Source organism: Aulonocara sp. 'chitande type north' Nkhata Bay, linkage group LG10 (genome assembly GCF_057382095.1).
Source record: "Aulonocara sp. 'chitande type north' Nkhata Bay isolate Kocher_YH1m ecotype deep benthic linkage group LG10, A_spYH_male_GT1.1, whole genome shotgun sequence".
Classification (NCBI taxonomy): Eukaryota; Metazoa; Chordata; class Actinopteri; order Cichliformes; family Cichlidae; genus Aulonocara; species Aulonocara sp. 'chitande type north' Nkhata Bay.
In genome coordinates this window covers 36,142,075-36,165,741 of record NC_141353.1, presented here as the reverse complement: position 1 = coordinate 36,165,741, position 23,667 = coordinate 36,142,075, and the positions used below count along the sequence as shown (strand labels likewise).

General features: G+C 42.4%; 1 protein-coding gene across 6 annotated transcripts in view; it reads left to right on the top strand.

Annotated features, from left to right (window-relative positions):
- srrm3 (serine/arginine repetitive matrix 3) overlaps positions 1-23,667 on the top strand; it is a 148,093-nt gene that overhangs the window by 81,627 nt on the left and 42,799 nt on the right. For all 6 annotated transcript variants that reach the window (XM_086309770.1, XM_086309769.1, XM_086309768.1 and 3 more), the window contains one exon: positions 15,560-15,661. In XM_086309770.1, coding sequence (XP_086165896.1) covers positions 15,560-15,661 — 102 coding nt within the window. The remainder of the gene's footprint in view (positions 1-15,559; positions 15,662-23,667) is intronic.

Below are 23,667 nucleotides of genomic sequence, written 5' to 3'. Positions count from 1 at the left end.
TGGTTGCTAGGTCTTTGTGACTGGGGGCAAAAAATATCATAGAGCTATTAGATGGGAGAATACTACAATGTAGTTGATATTTTATTTTCAGCTCAATACATGTTTTTCTTGGACAATTTTCTTACTAATGGCTGAAATTTAAAACAAATTAATTTTTTAAGACCAAGAGCAGAGATTGCCAAGAGGTCTCTAGGCCTGTGTGGCTGAAGCCTTACCCCTTGAATCCAGCAATCTATATTGATCCAAGTTTTCTTTTTTTAAATTATCTCCCTTCGTGTTGAAGCATTTCTTTATTATTTCTGCAACAGTACTTAGCTGCTCTTGTTCTTGGCTGCTATTTTTTTCCAAGTCCTGTAATTTGACTCGATATGCTGGCAGCAGGTTGGCAATATGAGCTATGTCTTCTAAATCATGGGAGACAATTTTGTGAGCTAAACGCACAAATAAAAGTGGAACTGCTCTTGATTCAGCTGAGCGAAAGGTTGTGTTTGGCTTTGTAAGGAAGCCCACATGTGATGCATGTGTATTCAAACTAGAGTCCAATCTGAAATGCTTGCGTAGGCAAGTCGGATGGAAAAAAAAGAGTTGCTCTTGGGTTTTGATGTCAACTGACATTACCTTTTTCAGAGAAACGGTAGTTGTTTATCTGTTTTTCACAATGCAGTTATTGGGATGCTGGTTGGAGTGCAAGCCATAAAGGCTTTTGTGTAGCACAGAGCCTGACATTGACAGGTATGTACCTGTAGGGGTGCTGAGTTCACAAGCTGCACCAGAACATTACATTCAGACACCGTAACCTGCCAGAAGTCATTTTCATCATAATATTGGGAGGATGAAAAAAAAACTATTCTCTCTGGAAGAGTGGAGTAAACTTAAGGAGCTGTGTTTTTGTGAGGAAATGGTGCATAACAATGTGTTTTTATACTTTTATCAGCATGCTTTGGAAATGTTATCAGTCACAGTGCTCTGTCGTGACACAATTGAATCATATTATTCTTTTATTCTCATTTTTAAAACAGGCATTATTGTGAGACACTGAATTAAACTGCAGTCCTTCTTGTAAGAGGTTGCTCTGAAACCTCTAAAGCTAGAGCTAAAGATAACTGTTTCTTGGCATAAGAAGGGTTCAGGGTGCAGGACCTGGGTGCTTCCTGATTGGCCGGGTGCCCCAGTTAACATAATTGGCAGCATTAACAATTAGCAGCCCAGCGAAGAATCATGTATTTGCTTTAAGGTCTCCTGATTTCTGGTTGGGTGCCTGTGGAGACACAGGGAGGTGTTGAAGGGCCTTGTCATGGGTGCCAGGGGATTGTACACTGTTCCCAAGCCAACAGTGGGAGTTAGTTAGGGAAGGTAATCATGCATGCATATAGGCTGCATCCCAATTCAGGGTCTGCAGCCTTATGGGCCGCATTTTAAGGCCGATTATGTCACAGCGACGCGACGAAGGTTGTCCCAATTCAAGGGCTGCTCGAAATGCGGCCTCAAATGTGTCCTTCATTTCCCTGAATTTTAAGGATGTGGTGGTGTAGACTTCGTGGCCCAACATATCCCAGAATGCATAGCGCTGGGTGTGGATAATTTTGCCGGAAAAAAACGGCGGATGAGGGGCGCCCGAAGAGTAAACTTTGAGTAAGTACTGAATATTATGTCACTTATTTATGTGCAAATGTTTAATAAGAAAGACCATTAAAACATTACTGTTGGCCACATGTCGGCAAAGTTATGTGACATTAGTGACGTTTGTACTAACTTGGTTTTAAAGCCTTTACTTTAAAATATACGCCGTCCAATAGCTGACCTTAATCTTACAGAGAATGATCAAAGCTCATGTAGAAACAAACAAACAAATGAACAAAAGATTTTCTCCTTCATTTCTGTCAAACAAAGCTGTATGAAACGTTTCCAGCTGTTAGTATCATCGTTGCTAGGCAACCTGGGCAGCGCGACGGAGGCTAGACCGTCCCATTTTACAAGCCTCGCACTTCCGGCCTTAGCGGTCTTTGAGTACGCGGCCCTTGTGGGCCGTTAAGGCTGCGTACTTTTAGGCTGCAGACCCTGAATTGGGATACAGCCATAGAGATGTAGCAATTCAATCACCCACCCATTTCTGCTTCCCAATGTTGCCACTGAGTTGAATTTTACTCAGCTAAATGTGTTACAGCCATAGGGATAGTTAGCTCAGAACGCAGGACAGCCCAGCCGAGTCCATTTCATTAGCATCCAGCAAAAGTTAGGAAGAACCATGGAAACTGTAGAGATGGCAGACAGCCCTTATCAACAATCTCAGTGCTTCTCCCTGGCGTGTTTGCTCACACACGCACACACATACTGTACACACATGCACACTGCTGCTTGAATAACTACAGCTCGCAGCCAAACTCCAGGCGAGACCATAATTAATGATGAGCTCTGTGATCCTGTGTCAGTGCAGAGAAAACTCACTTTCCCACTGATACCTCGTGACACTTTACTCACATCACATTTGTCATTTACAGAAAGCTGACTAATCCATGATGTATTAGGGGTGAGTGATCCAATTGAATGAAAGGCAATCGAATTAGAGAGGGATTTTTTGTTTTTTGTTTTTTTGGGGGGGCTTAGTGTTGATATGAGAGGTGGCAGGCACATTTGAATGCTAGAGTGAGGAATCTTTTATCTGGCTAAGTATTTACATGAATTAAATCAATGCACTGGGTGGTTTTTATTTTTATTTTTTTTAAGGTGAAGCTGGATTGTACTGCCACTCATTTTTGTGCTCGTCCCTCGTTCCCTGAGCGTAACTGCTCTTGTCAGCCTGCGAGGTCTCATTAAGTCTGTAGGGTAATAGTAAAGCCACAGCAGATTGATGAAGCTGAAGGACAGCTACTGAGGATAGACAGAGGGGGTTACACACTTGCCATCTGTCAAGGTCTACTCATCTCCTGGCCTGGAGAAGATGTAATAGGTCCCAGTTTGAGAAAAGAGCCACAATGTCTACTGGAGTGGTGTAGTGGCACGCAGCAGCTTGGCAAATGATGACAGCACGCAAGGAGACAAGACATTCGCACTGACGGGCTCCACTGTGCTCGTCTGACTGCACGGCCTCGGCTGGCACACGGTCGCACATGAAGGATGGCGACCACTCAGCTGAGTGTTAAAGCAAGCCCTGGATGGACTCAACTCATCTTGTTAAGCTATAATCAAAGGAGAATCCCATTTGGCAGCTTGGCTCAGCACAGCTACCCGTGCCTCTCCAATTTCTAATGTGCCTCTTTAAATGAGAGAGCGTGTGTGCAGGATTAAGGGATAGAGCAGGGGATGAAACACAGGGATAGAGAGGCAGAGCAATGCCAGGCATTAGACACAATTAAGATGGTGGCTGGAGTCTGTTTTCATTTGTAGTGGATTTAAGCCACGTCACCCTCGAATCCTGGTTTTGACTGAGGACGGGGTGAAGGATTAGGCTCAGGGGAAGGTTGGATGGCAGCACCCCCCATCCCATTTCCCTAGCTTTGCCAGCACATGGCAAGACACTCCCCTCCTCCCTTTCCGCACAGCCCCCCAGCTCCTCTCCGAAGATAAACCCAGGATAAATGGTCTGTCGTGAGTGATGGCCTCACCCCGGGAGCCAATTAGACAGGCTCAGCGAGTGCATTCATTTAGCTACCCAAGGCTTGGCAGCATCTCGCATTTATTGGTACATTGAGTGCTCCATCACTGCATGGTGCATCGCCTTTTCATGTATATGAGATGGGCTAGAGGTTACATATATCATATATGTGACATATGTCTGGAAGAGCACAAGAGGCACGGTCTGTTAGAGTAGCTCCTGTAGGCGATAGAACATAACTTAAGCTCTATCAGCATCCCATCCGTCTCCCATCAAAGAATATTGATGTACTGAATATGTCAAACTAATGCGTAGTGTCTACTTCTAATCAGCTCTAGGTGCCACATAATAATACGCCTGGCTGAATGATTTTGATCACAGTGGCTGCTCTGTATGCAAGGGTCCAGACTCTATTTCAGGGGTGTTTTTCCATGCTAACCGAGGCATAATAATCATGCATGGTTTGAACTCCTGTGGTGTCTGAGCCTTTAATGAGCTCTCTTCACAGGCTTCACTCAAACTACATGGTCACACACACACACCCAAAAAACCCACACAGGAGCTCCAAGCTCCATATATGTGTCAGTACATATGAATGTTGAGAGACACCAAGATAACGTTGAAAGTGTGTGCTAGGCTTGTGCATGCACCAAGATGCCGGTGCAAGAAATATGTCTTACCGCTTCGCCAAGCAGAAACAATAGATGCGCTTGTGTATTGAAAAATGAATATCTGTTTTAAAGTCAAGTAGAGAGGTCTGGTCCAACATAAACAACATAAGGAACAACACAGCTAAATTTGAGTATTATATGTTGATACAGGCATACAAGTGACCCAAGGCAGAACAGTAAGAAGAGGAAGCTTTATATTAGCTGAGAGCGAACTTGGAGCGTTTTGGCTGCTTCCATTGTGATGTAACATCTACAGTGACACTTTTTTAATTGCAAGAGATGTGAGCAGCCCAGATCTTATTAAGAGAGCTTCTCTCAGAGCCTTTGAGGCCAGAGCAAATAATTATCTCTCTCTGCTCTGATGGAGCTTTTCCTGCAAGCCAAAGCCTGCGTCATAAGACACAAGACGATAAGTGTGTGTCCTGGAAGACCAAAAAAAAAAAAAACACTGGATGGGAAAACATCTCAGGGTGAATGGCCCATTTTATAAATTGTAACAAGAGGGGCTCTCAAGGCAATAAAGAAGGTCTGTGCTAGACAAAACAACTTCAAAACCTGTTGTTGTAGAAAGGAGAAGATGAGCAATCAGAAATGGTGGATTGTGCTGCTCCAGCCATTGAGCTGCTTACACTGTGGAGGAGGTGAAGAGGGCATCTTTATAAAGTGGGAAAAAGGTGTACTTGTTCTTTGCTGCCCATTCTCTCTGGTTTATGTTAAATCTGTTATCTAACAGAAAATTTATGGCTGCAGAGAGCATCAATTGAAAAGCCTCTCTCCACTTGAGAGTTAAACTATTTCACTGTGGCACTCCGTAGGTCATTTTAATTCTACCCCTGAAATAGAAATGTGGGGGTGTTCAGGTTTGGTTTCCCATGTTCCCAGAGCCATTCAATCTTACTAACTACACTGGCATCGCTTTTTTTTCTGTAGCTTTGCATCAGAATTGATGGCTGAAAAGTTTCATAGGCATATAGCAGCACCTGGGGACGACTTGTAGAGAAAAGCTCTTCAGATAACAAAGTCGGAGACATTGCCAGCAGTCAGGAATGAGAACACGGGCACTTCACGCAAAGGCACTCCTCATCAAATCGATGACTATCAACATAAGGACAGTCTAGGGGCCAGAGCTATTCATTTTCCAGGAACGTGAGTTAATGAGTGAAATCTGTAAGTGCTCAGAGCTGTTTAATCACTCTAATCAAGATCTTTAATCGTGGTGATTTTTTTATTGCTGGGTGGCGGGCAGGCCTCTCGCTCTGATCGATGTCCCCTGTCTGTTTCCGCCCAAATCACTGGAAGTTTGCATGCCATAGGCCAGGGGTTCCCAAACTTTTTTTGCCAGGCCCCCCTTTGTTTTACAAGAAAAATGTCCCCCCCCCCCCCCCCCCCCCCCACACACACACACACACACATGCACGCCCAAACACATCCTGTAACCACACACACCCATATTTTGCTCCACTGCGGTTTATTTCGCACCTCAAACATTTAGTAAACAATTAAGTAAATACAAGTAATCTGCAATAAATTACAGGTAGTAAGAAGATAAACTACTAACTCTTTTATGCTATGTCCACGGGTATTTTTGAAAACGCAGCTGTTTCTATGGTTTGGACCTTTCGTCCACATGTTAATGCCGTTTTGAATCACAGAAAACTGAGATTTTTTAAAACTCCTTTTTTACGTGCACGTGTGGACAAGGAATACAGAGTTTGTCAACGTCAAAGATATGTGCCTTTTTTCACGTCACGCTGTGCGCCACGTTATTGTTTACATGAGAAGAATTGCAGAATGGCAGATATTCAGATTAACAGTAATAATAATAATAATAATGGATTGGATTTATATAGCGCTTTTCAAGGCACCCAAAGCGCTTTACAATGCCACTATTCATTCACTCTCACATTTAGGGATGGGTACCGGTGTCCGGTGCCATGATGGCACCGGTTCTGACATAAACGGTAGTAACCAGACCGAAAAGCAGCGCACATTTCGGTGCTTTATTTCGGTGCTTTTTTTTCCCTGAGCTGTGATACACTTCTAGCCAATCATTTTACGTTTCCGAGGATAGTAGGCGGGGCCAGGTACGTACGTTCAGTTAGAGCAGAGCTACAGATTAAAAATGTCCAAGGCGAAGCGGTCAAAAGTCTGGCTGTACTTCACAGCAAAATATGCAAACTCAGCAGCCTGCAACAAGTGCTTTAAGCTGATACTGTGATACTGTCAAAGGAGGTCACACCAAGAATCCGATTAAACAGCTGGCGACGCATAGCGTTTTTTTTAAAAGCCGAGAAATGCGCCATATTTGATAGCTTGCTGCGAGACCTCACACCGTGCACGTCAGGTGGGTTGCCAGTTATCGGACCCGGAGCAACATCCCCCAAAAACCCGAAGAATAGAGTCCTGGCCCCTAGCCCTGCCAGTGTAGCAGGAGGAGGATGATGATGCAGCAGCAGCCGTTCTTCTCTGCATGAGTAGCTTCATGTTGTTCGTATGTAATTTACGTTGAGTAGGCTAACCACGTTATTACATTAATGCATGTAAGGTGAACTAGCAAACATCATCATAGCTACATGCGGCTGTCTTCTTGTTTGATGGCAGATACTCCCTTCACCCTGGCCAAAAAGGCTAAAATGACCAAAGAAAAAGAGGGAAACAGTTAAACATGAGAGGTTTTTGGACAAAGTTTGTGTTTTTTCCATTGTTTAAGCACTGCTTCCAGCCAAGAGTGATGCCATATATGCCACATAGCTGCAGAAAAGGCACACATTGTTATCTTTTTACAAAAAAAACCAGCTGAACATGAGAGGTTTTTGGACAAAGTTTGTGTTCTCCATTCTTTAAGCACCGGTTCGAGCACCGTTTAAGCACCGGCACCGTTTCAAAAGTACCGATTTGGCACCGGTATCGGATAAAACCTAAACGATACCCATCCCTACTCACATTCAACTCTCACAACCGGGGGAACAAATCGTGGCAGGATCAGCCTGATATTATTTTTATCCCAGTTTAATTTTACAGTATAAAGAGCTAACATCTCCAAAATGTCAGGAGTAGTTAGTTATTATAACAAGTGTTTGTGAACTAAAAATCAAGAATGTGGGATACTGTTTGTCCGTGATTTGAAGAGCCCAGCCCGTGCTCCCGACGAAGGGAAAATCAATTCTGCAGGGGAGACCTACTTTGGCACTTGTGCAGGTGAAGCCAAAGGGAAGATATGCTTCACCATATTTTCTAGTCTTTGGCTTAGAATGAAGTTGGTTTGGAAACATATTCAGCGATGCTTCATCTCCTGCTTTGCGTTTCTGTGGGAGCCCCGTCAAAAACCTGTCCATTATGCTAGCAGTGTCCAAGCGCTTTTTTTCCCTTTTTTTTCCCTTTTCATACCACGCCCCCCCCCCCCCCCCCCCCTGCAATGGCTCTGCAGGGGGGCAGTTCCCACACTTTGGGAAGGTCTGCCATAGGCAATGGGCCTTCACTAGATGGCCTTCGTTTGCATCAACTTGGCTAACTGGCTCCTGGACGGTCTCACCTCATATTCATATATGCAGAGAGATGAAAATACACAAGCGACATGCTCAGTTAAACAGTCATTTGAATTCCGTGTTGCTCAGCCTGGCTGGGAGTGACCAGCCATTGCTCAGCACTGTGTCAGAACAGATGGTGTGTGAGGAAGAAATTAGCTACACCTTCACAGCTGCAAGAAGGGCTAATTGTGTGTAGAGAGAAGGAATGTGTTGTTTCAGTCTAAAAGCTTTTGACAAACATCTAGTAATATCTAGTAAGTAGCTGTTTACACTGATTGATCTGAGCTCACAATAGATTTTTGTCTGTCTCTTGAAATGCAGCACAGAAGTCTGGTAATTTAAAAAGGAGTTTTTAACTTCTTTCTTTAAGCGCCCACCACTCACTAGTTTCCAGGAGGGATTCAGGTGCTGTGTGATTCAGGTGCTGTCTGAGATTCTGCAAGCCCCTACTTCTAAAATCTCAGGCTCTTTGTTAAAGCATCACCACTGCTGTGTACACACTCTCAGACTTTGGTTTGTAAGCTAGACCGATCAAACATTGCCTTTGCTGTGCTTCATACTGTGAAGCTGCACTGAGCTTCAGAATAGAGCAATTCAGCAGGAGGAAAGAGAAGGTGGGGTGGGGTGGGGGGGGGGGGGGGGGGGGGCAGAAAGGGAAGCAGAGGGTCTGCAGGTTTTTCATTTCTTTATATTTTACTAGAAAAATTGGAAATAGGTAAAACGATTTATTGAAACATGCAAAAATAAATGGAGTTACATAGTATGTACAGTTGTGAGAAGTTATCCAGTCCAATCCTCAGACTTTTTTCTGTTTCCTGTTTATGGGCTCAAAGGCAATTTCAAAAAAAGACCTGCTCCTTGGTAGCAAAATATAAAGAAATGTAAGGTAGGTCAAGACTTTTGCACAGTACTGTATGTCATTAAGCACTTCAGCTTGATGAGTTCAAACTATTATTTTATTGCTTAAGCTAAGGTACCTGAGTAGCATCAGTCACCATCACCAATATGATCAGCACAATATGAAGGAGAATGGCTTACTTTGGCTGTGGCCTCTTTTTGGGCTAGCACACATTCACTCCCCCCACCACGCTTATACACTCTTCTTCGATCTGCAGCAGACAGCTGGGAGAACACTGGGACCGCTGTAGAGTTGTCACGTAGTGGCTAATGTATGGTGATGGATCCGGAGCCATGAATGGAAAGCCATGAATATAAACTGTATCTTTGTGGCCTCCATTGTGCTGTGTTGACAGCTGCTGGGTTGACAGATTGCCGTACAGCAGGACCTGATGGCGCTGTCACACCGAATGGCTTCTTCTCTGCTGGGCCATCTTCCAGCTATTTCAGCTCTCCATCGCACTTTTCCTAATCTCATTCTCCGCACCATCAGGGCACTGATAGCAAGTGGCTCAGAATACATGGCGTTGGCAGCTATATTTAATCTGAGAACGCAAACACTCATCTGATTAATGCTGTTTCCACGCTGAAATGAGCCACTGAATCCTTTTACAATCCAGTTTGGGAAAATGGTTCTGCCACAAGATGCATTTGAGGCAAAGATGAACCTATTTCTGTTACTGAGGTCCATCCATCCATCCATCCACTGTAAAAAATAAAAAAAATTTCTAATGGAAGACCTGAGGACAGCAGAGAATGTTAATACTTTTAAAGCCAAACTTAAAGCGCTATCTCTACCCTTTTACTTCGGCTCACACCTTTTAGGTGTTTTTTTTTACCCTGTTTTATTTATATATTGTGCTTTGTTATCTTATGTCTTCAGTTATACATTAACAGTCTATAAACAGTGACAAATACCACTGGATTGCATTCAGCTTCAAACAGAAAGAAAAAATATTACCTATTTTATTCTGTGATTTCTGTGTGGATTAATGAATGCATGCAACTGCAGAAAGTCGTAAGTCATACCACAGTTTGTACCATCCCTTTATTGTATCAGCCAATATCAGTGTTCAAACTTACAAAAAATTCTGATGTATCGGCATGCTGAAACTCTACGAAAGCTCCTTTGAAATTTTATTTTTAGATTTTAAATACACTGATCTAACAGCTTTCATTGGTGCAAATTATGATTTTTGTAAACTCCTGCAGCAGGGATGGTATTATGTTTTTGAAATGCGCTTATTTGCTTTCTTGCACACAAACATGAGAAGAATGATAAAATATCAATATGTTGCATACAAAGATAGGTAGGCCAACAATGTTGGCATCATCCATCCATCCATCCATCGATCCATCTTTTTCCGCTTTATCCGGGGCCGGTTCGCGGGGGCAGCAGCCTAACCAGAGAAGCCCAGACCTCCCTCTCCCTAGCCACCTCCTCTAGCCTATCCGGGGGAACACCAAGGCGTTCCCAGGCCAGCCGAGAGATATAATCACTCCAGCGTGTCCTGGGTCTGCCCCGGGGCCTCCTCCCAGTGGAACATGCCCAGAACACCTCACCCAGGAGGCGTCCAGGAGGCATCCTTGTCAGATGCCCGAACCTCCTCAGCTGGCTCTTTTCGATTTGACATCATTACTAAAATAAATATTGTATTACACATCACCCATTACTTTTCTTAAAACTAATGCACTACGTTACTTAATTATTCACTGGAGAAAAAACCTTAGGAATGGCCTGAGGCACATTGTCGTCTTAGTTTCCTAATGAGGATACATATATGAAGGTTTGAAGCCTGACTACTCATCACTGCTTCTGTTACCTGTTGAAGTTCAGGCTCGTTTTGGCATCCACAGCTATATGATCACCTGTGCAGATGATTGCAAAGAGCCAAAGCTCTGATGCCAGCATAATGCTATTGTTTCTGTACTGGGCGTAGTTTCTGTGCTACCATCTCTCTCTCATCCTTTCATACAATAAAATAAAAGTAATGTCCATATTTCCACTCCACAGTGACTTCCTAAGGCTGGTTAGGGACGTGGCTGGTTTGATTTCCTGTGCCATCACAGGAGGTTGAAACTGATTACTGGTAGGCTTCACTTATTCTAATTGAAATCAATTAATCTATTGATTTCTATTGAGCTGCCTCCATCCTCAAAGACCCCACATACCCTCAACACGGACTGTTCACACTTCTGCCCTCGAGATGAAGGTTTAGACGTGTGAAATCCAGAACGGCCCGGCTCAACAACTCCTTCCCCACTGCTATCAGACTCTTGAACAGCTGACCTACCACAATTGCAATTTGCACATACCTCACTTGTCTTTACTTACTTATTTTTGTAATTATTTATTTATCTTTCATTATTTTTATGCTTTTTTTTTAAATCTTTTTTATCGTAATGTCTTGTCTTATTTTATCCTTATTTATCTTGTTGCTTCAACTCTACCCAACTTGGCATTTGTGTATGGACAGCAAAGGAAGAATTTCATTGCACAGAGAAATGCTATTTCTTCTGTACACATTACAATAAACACTTTGAATCTTGAATCTTTGAATCTATTATCTTTGTGCTGCTGGTGCCTTTTGGAGCATTATCTTACAATTATTATGGCTTGCAGTGTGGTACAGACCATCTGCAGGAAGGTTGTCCTTTAGATTTCAGGATTGAAATTCTAGTATTTTATTAGTCTGTTACTTAGCACTAATTGGCCGTAGGGCTGGGCCATATTATACCGTTCATGGTAATACCGGTATTGTCATGGTCTGGGGTCAAGCGACCCAGTATTTGAGTTCCATGTATCTTCTGTATTCATTTGCACCACCATGTTTTCACGGTCAGTCTTTGCAGTGACCATCATAGTCTCTGAGTTTTCTTAGTTTGTCACAGTATTAGTTTTCCCAGTTTAGTTATAGTCTAGTCACGCTATCCCTGCTTTGTTTGTACACTTTGTCTTCAGCCATAATAAAGGCTTGCTTTCTGTTAAGTTCACTCCCGTCTACTCACTTGTGTACGCACCTGGGTCCATTACACACACCACCGCACGGCCTGTCTCTGCAGACTAGTGATGTTCGATTCGTGAACGAATCGTTCAATACTCGAGAATCACTTTACTGACTCGTGAATCATGATTCACAAGCCCAACTGACTCACTGACTCGTCCCTGTTGCTGTTAGCAAACTAATTCCATTAGTAGAAATATATCTAGCTTATAATTAAAATTGTGGGGGGGAAAACAACAGCCAGTTTCGTAACAAAAGCATTTCTGCCCTGAACTGGCAGAAAAAACCCTGAGTAGAAGCTCACATCAAGAAAATAGCTCCTCGGTTCAGAGTAGCATCGCGCTGCTAACATGCTAACAACACATTTGAGCTACTCACCCCCTCCCTTCCTGTGCTGAATCATAAGCATAAGCGAATCACTCAGGACTCGCTCACCCCCTCCCTCCTGTGCTGAATCATAGAGCGAACGAATCACTCACTCACTCACTAACCCCCTCCCTCCTGTGCTGAATCAAAGAGCGAACGAATCACTCAGGACTCACTAACCCCCTCCCTCCTGTGCTGAATCAAGGAGTGAGCGAACGAATCACTCACTCACTCACCCCCTCCCTCCTGTGCTGAATCATAGAGCGAGCGAACGAATCACTCATTCACCCCCTCCCTCCTGGCTCACAGCTTCTTCTTCTTCTTGGTTGGCAACCAATGTTAAGGCGTATTACCGCCCCCTGGCTCACAGCGCAGTGGACATTTAGATAAGAAAATATATAATTGACACACTTAAGGAAAATACTAATAAAATACAAATAAACAAAATAAATGTTTATTAAGCAATTTTGATAGGAAATTGCTTAATTTTAGAAATGTTTTTGCTCTTTTTTTCTCTACAAAATAGTTTTTTGTTTTTTTTTAATCATCCATCTTAGCAGTGGGATTTACATGAAAAGGGAAACAAATTAAGTTTGAGTGAAAATGTAAAATTTTTGCACTCTCTGGTCAACTGACTCAGTGAATCAAATGACTCAAAACTCCCGATTCACTTTGGTGAGTGACTCATTAACACTCGATTCAGTAAAAAGAATCAAATTTACCATCACTACTGCAGACCGTGACAGGTATAATGTTAGACAACGATAGGAAAATTAAATATCGCGATAGAATATGAGTAAAACGCACATGTGCAGTGCCTTTGTTTTCATACGCACATGGCCGATTGTTGAGTGAAACAGATGAACCAGAATTGGTTTGTAAAAATGGTGCAACTTCAGTGATGTGGAACTGGTTTGGTGTTTGTCCGTCAGATACACGACAAAGCACATTTTTTTGCAGAACATGCAAGCGGCCGTCGTTATTGTCGTATTTGTCAGACTAAGATGCTCTTAAATCTGGGAGTAATCTGGGTCCTAAACTCCGTATACTTCAGGTCAAACGAACACTGCAGCATCACTGAGAGTTAAAAACTGTCTAAATTCTTTCATCTTTAATAAAACGATCAGCATTGCTGCTTTACCAGGTGTAACTATGAAGTTTAACTTCCAGGCATCCATGAAAACAAAATTTTTTACATTTAACGGAGTTAGAAGTTAACAGGAAGCTAGCGGAAGTTAGCTCGCTAGTTACCTAAGCATGATATTGCATGTTCTGACTGAGAGATTTCTGAAAAAATTCAAACGTACAGCTCTGCTTTCACTTCCAACATAAATGAAGACAGGAAACTAAACAGCAGTGACGTTTGTAGGGTTACTGAAGTTGGGCTAGCTGGTATATAATGATGTGCTACGTGATCGCTAGCGACACAGCTACGTTAGCATAACATAAACGGTGAAGCTGGAGGACGAACACTTAACACTTTTCCACTTATAAAAGTTAACGTTAAGGTTCCTGATAGTTAGAGACAAATGCAATCGCATGGCAGGATGCTGTAAACGGACCAAACTTCAGTCAGGAGAACAACTGAGATAATCCATCCACAATACGAGGTTAGTCATTAATATACTGCAACAACATGGGAATAGAGCAGCTGCCAGAGAATTCAACATTAATGAACCAATGGTACAGAAGTGGAGGAAGCAAGAAGAATGAGTTTGCTAAAGTTTGATTTATCTGACTGCTTTGTTTCACTTAATGTGCCTTATAATCCCGTGCACCTTATGGTCCGAAAAATACGTACTGCACACTGCAGTTTAATGTTGCAAAGCACCTCTTTTTAACTTCAGTGGATATTATACATGGTTATGCTCAGGATATGTCAGCCCATTTCTACTGGAAATGCCTTTTGGTTAAACTTTCAGCAAGGAATTTGCATTTGCACTGTTACATTTTTATAAAGCTTTAATGTACATAAAAACCAGCTTCTTGTTTAAGTGAAAATAAATGGAAGATTGTCTTTTTGTGCTAGTAATGTTGTGGAGTTGTATTTTGTCTCGCATCAATTATATCGTCAGTTATATCGTTATCGCAAATTTTCAAATATATATCGTGATACATTTTTTTGGCAATATCGCCCTGCTCTAATTGGCCAATCACCAAATATGAAAACACCACACACCAGTAGGTTTAGATTCAAAGACACAATGAATGCAGTTTTACGGTCAAGGCAAGTATCTGTGTTTTTAGCTGTGTGGTAAATCTCGGTGGATTTCTGTGTGAGCACAGTGCTGGATCTCTTTCATTGTTCAACGTGACATAAACATTATAGTTGCTTATTAATACAAGTGGGTCCCAGTCAGTCTTCCTCTGTGATGTTTGGCTCTCGGCCACCATTTCACAGCTTTATTAATTCTCTCCCTTTTCACTCCCACCTCCAACCTTCTCTCTGGCTCTATAACTCATTACAGCTCATTACCACAGCCCAAGCTGAACTTGGAGATGGTTTAGAAGTTGGTGTGAATTTACCGGGAGATGGGCTTCGGCGCGCAGTGAAATTAAGAAGCCATGTCCTGTCAAGCACATGTTCTTGCACGGCTGATCTATGAGTATCTGTAGATTAAAACGGGACTTGTTCAGATAGGCTAGTTGAATTATTACTGTCTCCACTGTAGAGCTGTCACTGCTCCTACAGAGGCAGCCTGTAGTGCTACTGTGGCTGCTGCTTGTGAAATTTACAGACTGGGAGGATGTAGCCTAAAGCTGTATGCATAAACAGTTTTGCCTTTCTGATTTACTCTGTGCATTTTGTATTGTTACATTCACAATGAAATTAGAGCGTCATTACAGCACTGATCCTTTTGCTCCTCTTCTTTTGCCCCTACTAACAGCCACAGCCATCTAAAAAAAAAAAAGCCAAATATGTTAGATTAAAAAATATGAATACAAATCTACAATATGACCGAGACAGTAATTGATTTTTCTGTGCCTCTGCAGAGATCCTCATTATTCTGTCTGTGTCAGCTGATAGAGAGCTCCACAAGCTGCTTGCAGTTACTCTCAGCTCAGTTGCGAGTCCCGGTGCTCACTTGCAGAATAAAACATGCAGTACTGGCCCGCCTGGGACCAGAGAGGTTGACAGTGAATCATCAGAATGTGCATAATTTGGCTGAGTGTAATTTTTGGTCAGGATGCAGTCAGAAGACAGCCTTTGCCATTTTTTCTGACTCTGTGTGATAGCGGGGCACGACACGCCTCCTACGCGAGCTTCTGGCAGTTATGACAGATAACAGTTAGTTTTGCCAGTTCCTCTGCTGCAATCGGTGCTGTTATTAAAGGCTGCCGTGTCACTGTTCACAGACCTTCACATAGACTCTGGTTAACACTGAGAAGAATTCAGATTCATCCTTGTTCGCTGACTGCTGAACCCGCTATTTAAAGCTGCGGATTACTGATGAACATGTGTTTGCTTCTCTGTTAACTGTTGTGTTTTCTTATCCTCAGGTACACAGAAGAAGAAATCCGACAGAAAGTAAGCACATTCAGACAAATGCTGATGGACAAAGAAGGCGTTATCACCAGAGAAGGCTCCCACACACAACCAATGTAAGTTACGTCGTCAGCTTTGATATCTGTGACACGTGCATTAGAAGGTCAGATTTCCTAGTGGTGCACACTAGTTTAAAATCATCAGTCAGCTGCATCTGCATTTATAACCACAGATAAATGCAAATGTAAAAAGTAAGGAAGAGAAGGGAGAAACGCCCTTCAGCCATGGTATGAGTGTTGATGTTACACAGTTTGACCACTACGTGAATTTGGTCACCACTTTTGAGTAGTGACGATACCTAAGATGCAAACGACAGAAATGAGCTTTCTCTGAAAAGTAGCTGGCCTCTCTCTGAGAGATTGAGTGAGTTCAGTCATTCAAGAGGGGCTCAGAGTAGAGGCCCTACTCCTCCACATTTAATGGACCCAGTTCAGGTGGTTCAGATATCTGACAAGTAGAGCTGGGCGATATAAGATTTTTTCATATCACGATATGTTTTTTTCATTTCAGGCGATAACGATATCTATCACGATATAACCCAAATAACTATATTTGTAAGATTTAAATGTGCCGTTGCTCACAAGTAAAATGTGAAATAATCAGCAGCTTGTTTTTATTTAAATATTTATTTCCCATAATAAGTTCAACAGGGAAGATGTACTTAAGGAACATGAGACTTTTTCAGATAAATAAAGGCAAATATTGCAAACTACACAAAAGGCAGTCGCTAAAGCGTTTAAGTTTTAAAATAGAACAAACGAAACAGACTACTAAATTGTCAATTCCACTTAGAAACAAAATATTAATTCTAAAAATAAAGCTTAGTTTGTTTTACAGAAGAACAGACAAAATTGATTAACTTTTATCAATATCAAATAAACTGAGAACCAAAAGGAAATTCTCAATCTCTCCTTGTTGTATAGCTTAGCTTTTCAAACAGTTTTAACAGTTACTTTAGTCTGACAAAAGCCGAATGACGAATTAGCGCTTCCGGTCAGAGACTGAGGCTACGTCCACACATACACGGGTATGTAGGGGCGACCGTGGCTCAGGGGGTTGGGAATCGCATCTGTAACCGGAAGGTCGCCGGTTCGATCCCTGGGCTCTCTGTCCTGGTCGTTGTGTCCTTGGGCAAGACACTTTACCCTACTTGCCTACTGGTGATGGCCAGAGGGGCCGATGGCGCGATATGGCAGCCTCGCTTCTGTCAGTCTGCCCCAGGGCAGCTGTGGCTACAACTGTAGCTTAGCTCCACAAGTGTATGAATGTGAGAGTGAATGAATAGTGGTATTGTAAAGCGCTTTAGGTGCCTTGAAAAGCGCTATATAAATCCAATCCATCATTATTATTATTTTTGAAAACGGAGATTTTCCGTTTTCGTTTTAAAAAATAATCCCGTCCACACATAAAGGGAGAAATGAAGGAAAACGCTGCTATGAACATGCCAAAGCAGCAGGTGGAGCTAGATTCCTAACCGTGCAGAAATGTTGGCCAATCAGAAGTCTAGAAGCCTCGGTGGGAACAAGTAAACAAAGCTGGGGCATAGAAGCAGAACCGAGTCGTATGTGTGGACGGACAGTAACTGTGTGTATATGTAAGCATTTAAACACTGCAGAGAGTAGAATTAACAGTAACAGTATTGTAGAAATTCATTTCACCGAAACAATAACGTGGCGCACAGTGTGACGTCAAAAAATGCGCACACCTTTGACGCTGCGTTTTCTCCGTTTTTCTAGTCCACACGTAAAGGCAAAAACTGAGTTTTCAAAAATCTTCGTTTTCAGTGACCAAAAACGCTGTACGTGTGGACGAAAGGTGCAAACGCATAGAAAAATCTGCGTTTTCAAAAATACCCGGGTACATGTGGACGTAGCGCACGCACCAGTTTATTGTATTTCCAGACTTGCTTTCGGCACAATTTACAGTGCACGCTACTCTGTTTTTTGTCAGACTTGAAGTAGCCGAAATACCTTCACACTACGGAACTTCTATGGCTCTTCCGTTCGACAATCTCTCCGGCATTGGAACCATCATCTGTTTTCTCTTCGGTAACCTTCGGTCACGCTCGGTTGATTTTTGTAGTCGGCACACTCATTTCCTCCATTATCCGGGCGGTACGGTGGCTGGCTGCTTCCCAAACAAATACACATGTGCGGCTTGGCACTTGTGCTGCACGTAACAAGTCACGTGACGTGACGCTGCGGCTGTGATTGGTTCGGCTCTGCGCTACGTAATTTGGATTGGCTGTTCTTTTCTTTTTTTTTTTCTTTTTTTTAAGAGGACAAGAGCGGCGAGGTCTATCGCGATAGTTTCTATCGAGAAAAAGTTATATCGCGATACATATCGTTATCGTTCTATCGCCCAGCTCTACTGACAAGAATGATGCCTCTTGGGCGTCTCCTGGGTGAGGTGTCTGGGGGCGCATAGACCCAGGACCAGAAGCACTTCAGTGTTCCCTGGATAAGCAGGAGGCGGTGGCTGGGCAGAGGGAGGATTAGGCTTTTCTGTTAAGGCTGCTTCCCCCACAACCCGGCTCTGGATAAGTGGAAGAAAGTGGATAGATAAATGGCCTGAGGGCAGTCTGCAACTACACTGCTGGCAACATCTTGTTTGGAATGGCACAAGCACAGCAACCTGCAGAGTCAGACAGAGCATAAACGGGTAACTTGTGCCAGTTTTTGCAACATTATCATATTATCTTAGTAAAGAATCATAAGTGCAGTAACTACACCTAACAAATGTTAAACCCATTTATGCTTTATGTGTGATAGAAAAAAAATGGTATCGGTCTTCAAAATCCCAAAAATGAAGCCCAGTGATGCCCTAACTGTTCATGTCTGGCACTACCTAAAATCCTCTTCTAGTGTTTATTAAATGGGATGTTTATTACAGAGACTCGACCCGAAAAACTCGACCTCCAAGACCCCACACACACAGTACCCACCCAGTTCTGATAGATCTGTTTTGCTCCTCTCTCTGTAGAGAGACTTTGTACATTTTCATAAATTAGGCCACTGTCCGTAAATTATAAGCAGAATTTTCTCCTCTCATCAATTTTATGCAATTCTGGTTGCCTTGCATTGTAAATTTGCCCTTAAGCTATAAATCTTTGTCTTTGTACAATAATGTTTAACAGCTACTTGTGCCAGTCGGGTCAGAGAAGAAGAGAGGAGAGGGGTGGATGTTTCTGCATAAAATTTATATATTTCATTGTTTTTTCAGAGGATTGTCCATGCATAACCAAAGAATGTATTTATATTCTTTCACAGCCTATCTCAACTCCATTTTTTGTTCGCAAACACATTGTTAGCAAAGTCATTAGGCATCATCCTTGATGATAAATTGATTAGAAAATGAATGCAGATGCTTCATAATAAATGAAACTACTATAACTAGGCAGCAATAAATAGCAAATGCTAACAGAAATTGATTTTAAAAGAGGTCATGAAAAATGGCCTGCAACTCAAATAATACCTTGAAAGCTGTTGGTTCCAAAGAACATGGACCGTAATTGCAAAAGTGCAATAAATTTTAATGGCTTTTGACTGGCACTGCCTTTCTGTGAATACACAGGGAATAGTTAAAACCCTGGTGCTTTGAAAATAATCAGTAGCATTTTAAAGTCTATTCCAAACTCTGCTGGAAGCCAATGAGGCGAAGATTGGCATGATAATTGTCAATTTGTTTAGTGCTAAGCCTCGTTCAAGCTTTAAGCGCAAGGTGGGAGGGAGAGTGCCTCTTCTGAGGCAAGCAAAGAAGGAATTAAAGCAATCAAAATGAATGAATGTGTAAAAAGACTTTGTCCCCGTCACAGAAAGACACAATCACAAAGGCTGGAACCTTGAAATACGGGAGGAATGGCAACAGCAGGATGTGGGTGTGGAGGCATTCCTGACTCAGTGTTCTGAACCTGTGAGTGATGGAGAGAGGCATGGTTGTGGTGGCAACCTGTCCTGCTGTCTCTGAACTAATGACTGTTAATGACGCTCATGCTTCCTGTCTCGCAGTCGCGATTAATGATTCTCCCTCCTCTGCATATCAGCTGTTGTCTGACGTTTAACTAAACCACAGTGAAATGAAAAAGAAGGCTGGGGAGGAGGAGTTACCCACAGCCGTGATGTACAGTAAGATGAATGAGATGAACCTTTATGGTCCAAAGACGGCAAACTATAAAGACACAGGAAACTCTGCATGCTTTGCTTTTCACAGTAGTTCACTCTCAAGGGCACTTGTGAGTCAGGTCAATTTAGGATGTCTGTGCTCGCCTGAAATTCTGCAACATTCCCTCTCTACAAAGGCCTTGATGTGGAAAATTGAAGAGGCTTGTAATTTGCAGGGTTGTTATCCTCCCACTCTTCCTTATCCTTTTCGCTCACCCAGGATTTAAAAAAAATACACGCAAGCAGACCTCTGTGTGAAGTAAGCTGAAGTGAAATGCCTCTTTAGACATTAACATGCCTTAATTAATCTGACTCCTCAATTAGATATGTTGGTTGGATTGAGAAAAGGTATTACAAATTGATAAGAGATACAGGAAGTCTGAGGAAAGAAAATGACAGAATGTGATAAATCAGCTGTAGCTTAATACACTAGCAATAAACAGCCAGCAGTAAGCTGTGGCTACCTCATAACTCTGTTTACTGGTGTCCCACATTGATTTCCTGAAGAATGGATGGGAATGTGGAGCGAGACAAGGAATGCAGCATGTAAAGCCTCTCAGAGCCTTTCGTGCTTACTTACCAAGGCTGCCCCTCAGTTTCAGATAGCAGTTCAATATCTGATGTAATACCTGAGACCAGCCTTTCCTTATTAGGAAACAGAAATATATCTTATTTTGTATAGAAGTGGTTATATCTTATCTAAACATTGTGCATCCACAAGATTAAGGTTTTTCCCCGACGACCATCTAATCAATCAGCTCGGCTTATAGAAATCCCAGCACAGTAAACTTTTCATCTCAATATGACAACTCTAAAGTCTTTGTAGTTTGCCCCCATACATATAATGAAGAGTAATCCATACAGCCACCACCTGCCTCCTCCCCAGAATAACAAACTATAACTCTCTGCAGCAACAGAAACATGTGCAGGACTTCACGAGCAGAGTGGTTGTCTGAAAGAGGCTATGAATGAGTTGCACTACTTGGTGCTACAGCCCTAGGGAGACCCTTGGCCATAGTCCATCACTGCCAAGTCTCAGGGACAGTGGCTGAATTAGAGAGGCTCTTACCTCACCAGGTCAGCAGAGAGACTCACTCATCTGCCTAATAGGAACGCTGTCTGGACTGGACAGATGTCGTCAGCATAATGGAGCATAGTATAAATTAGGAAACTAGAGACAGGATGGGGAATTGGTTGATTTGTTACTAATGACTAAGCATGGGGACCACTAGATTGTTTAAATTGTTGTTAATTGCTCTTTTTGGCAGCGAGTTTCTTTTCCTGCCCTGTGGGGGCAACACCGACAGCTAAAGCAACAATTTATTTTTGTTTTGCTTTGAAAAAACTAAATCAAGACATTGAGTCAGCAAGTAATGCTGAAGTCGCATGCTGTTATGAATCTTTCACAATTATTTACATTTTAATGTCCCTGTTTAAAAGAATCTAAAGCAACTTCAGCTAACTGAGTCAGCACACTCATGGGTCATAGGTAAAGTCTGTGAATCCCATTAGAGATGTTTTTTTCATAATTTTTTTTTAGAAGTAAGAAATTTGTCAAGTGAATATGGTAAATGGCCTGTATTTGTATAGCGCTTTTCTAGTCCCTTGAGGACCCCAAAGCGCTTCACACTACATTCAGTCATTCACCCACACATTCACACACTGGTGATGGCAGCTACATTGTAGCCACTGCTGCCCTGGGGCGCACTGACAGAGGCGAGGCTGCCAGACACTGGCGCCACCGGGCCCTCTGACCATACAAACACGGGGTTAGTATCTTGCCCAAGGATATTTGACATGCAGCCAGGAGGCAGCCTGGGATCGAACCACCGACCTTCTGATTAGTGGCTGACCTGCTCTGCCACCTGAGCTACAGCCACCTATAGCACAAACAATTAGAACTGCTGTGTTATTAACACATCCTACTATTAATACATCCGACTTTAAATCACAGTGCAGATGTTGTTAATCGAGATCTGGCTTTGTAATAGATAATTAGTGCATATTAGGTTATTAGTAGGGGTGCAACGATACACAAAATTCACGGTTCGGTTCGGTTCGATACTTTGGTGTCACGGTTCGATATTTTTTCGATACAAAAAAATGTTCATGCATTTTTAATTTGTCATTTATTAAAATTATAAATATATATTTTAACTCAAAAGTACAGTTTTTAAATTTAACCCTAACCCTTGTGCGTGTTTTTTATTTTGACAGCGAATGCGCACCTGCGGACCACTTATGTGCAGCCCTGGTTATTTAGCTCGTCATATTGCAGCCACAGAAATTCTTTTGTCCATGAAACCATAAAGCTGCACTTTCTTTTTGCCTTATAGTCTGATTTGTCATAACTTCTCCGTTTTGTGGTAAGCTTTTCTTTGGCTGTCACTTCTTCACCCTGACTTCTTCACCCTGACCTGTCTTATTTGGCTCAGAAGAAATGAAATATATATCCTCCTGCTTTTACACACGCACTCACATAAGCTCAGCGATTCTCTGCGCGATCAACCTCTCACATGTTTAAGCTTGCTGCGGGAGATTTCACTTGTCATGTTTGCATAGTAAGCTAACGATTAATAAGACGATGTCAGAGGAATTGGTGCGCAAATTATCATCACTCACAGATTAGTGCTGTCGCTCTCTATACACAGTTCGCGTGATTGCAAAGTGAAAGCAAAAAAACAAGCGCAAATTCAAACGCGATTTCAATATGTCACATATTGACAGTGGCTCACCGATGCCAATGACATAATTACCCAGCTACATTTCTGAAAGAATGCAAAAGCATTGACATATATTTTTCCTTCCTACAATAGCCCGACGGGCAGGGCAGAGATAGATTTTGGTAGCCCGACTGAAAAAAATCGCTAGCCCCAGGACGTCGGGCTAGCGATGTTGCAAGCCCTGTATCTGATTGAGGAATCACTCATCTTTGGAAAAGAGAGTTTATTACAGAGAAATGGCTCTTTCCAAAATAAAAGCTATACTATCCGCTTCTTCTGGGCTATATTCTCAGCAGCATAAGGAGAATCATGTGCTAACAGCTGTCTAAATGACTCGGCTAAAGTTAGTAGCATGCTTGTTGTTTTTGTCTTTGCACTAGGATGATGTCGGCGTAAATGTGCAGTCATATTCGTTGTGTTCCCACTAGTGATTTCAGGTTAATCTCGTTGAAATGACCTTAACGCCACAACACGGCAAATCTCCGTTAACGAGCTACCGCCGATCGCCCCGTGCATGGGGCTAGACGGCCAACACGTTAACGAGCTAACTGCGCTAACACACTAGCTCCCACCCATGTAATTGAGCATTGCACGGCACATCCAACATACTGTTTTACTTTAGTCCATGACCTTCAGGGTCATACGTCACATGAAAACCAAAATAATTCCAAACGCCAGATCTGGAGAGCTTAACTTCTGTCTTGCTAGCTTGCCCTGCGCTCTTCCTTCTGACTATGCTGTCTGTGTTGAGCGCTCAGTAGATCTGCGCTCGACAGTGCAGCCTAGGCGGAGTAGTCGAACGCAGATTCACTGAGCGCTCAACACAGACAGCATCGTCAGAAGGAAAGTTGATAAAATAAATTACAAATGTTATATTGTTCGATACATATGCGTACCGAACCGAAAGCACTGTATCGAACGGTTCAATATCGATACGAATATCGTTGCACCCCTAGTTATTAGCTAATGTTAGCAAACTTGCTTATCAAGATGACTCCATTGACTGCATGGATGCACTGCAAAGAGAAATGTTACTTTGTGATAAGTAAAAAAAACAAACAAAAAAAAAAAAGAAAGAAAATGGAAAAAAGAGAAAAGTAGAATTTCACTTACCTGGACTGCAAAGTTTTTGATCAAGCTTTTAGTACAATAAACCACATTCCAATCTGAATTGGTAAG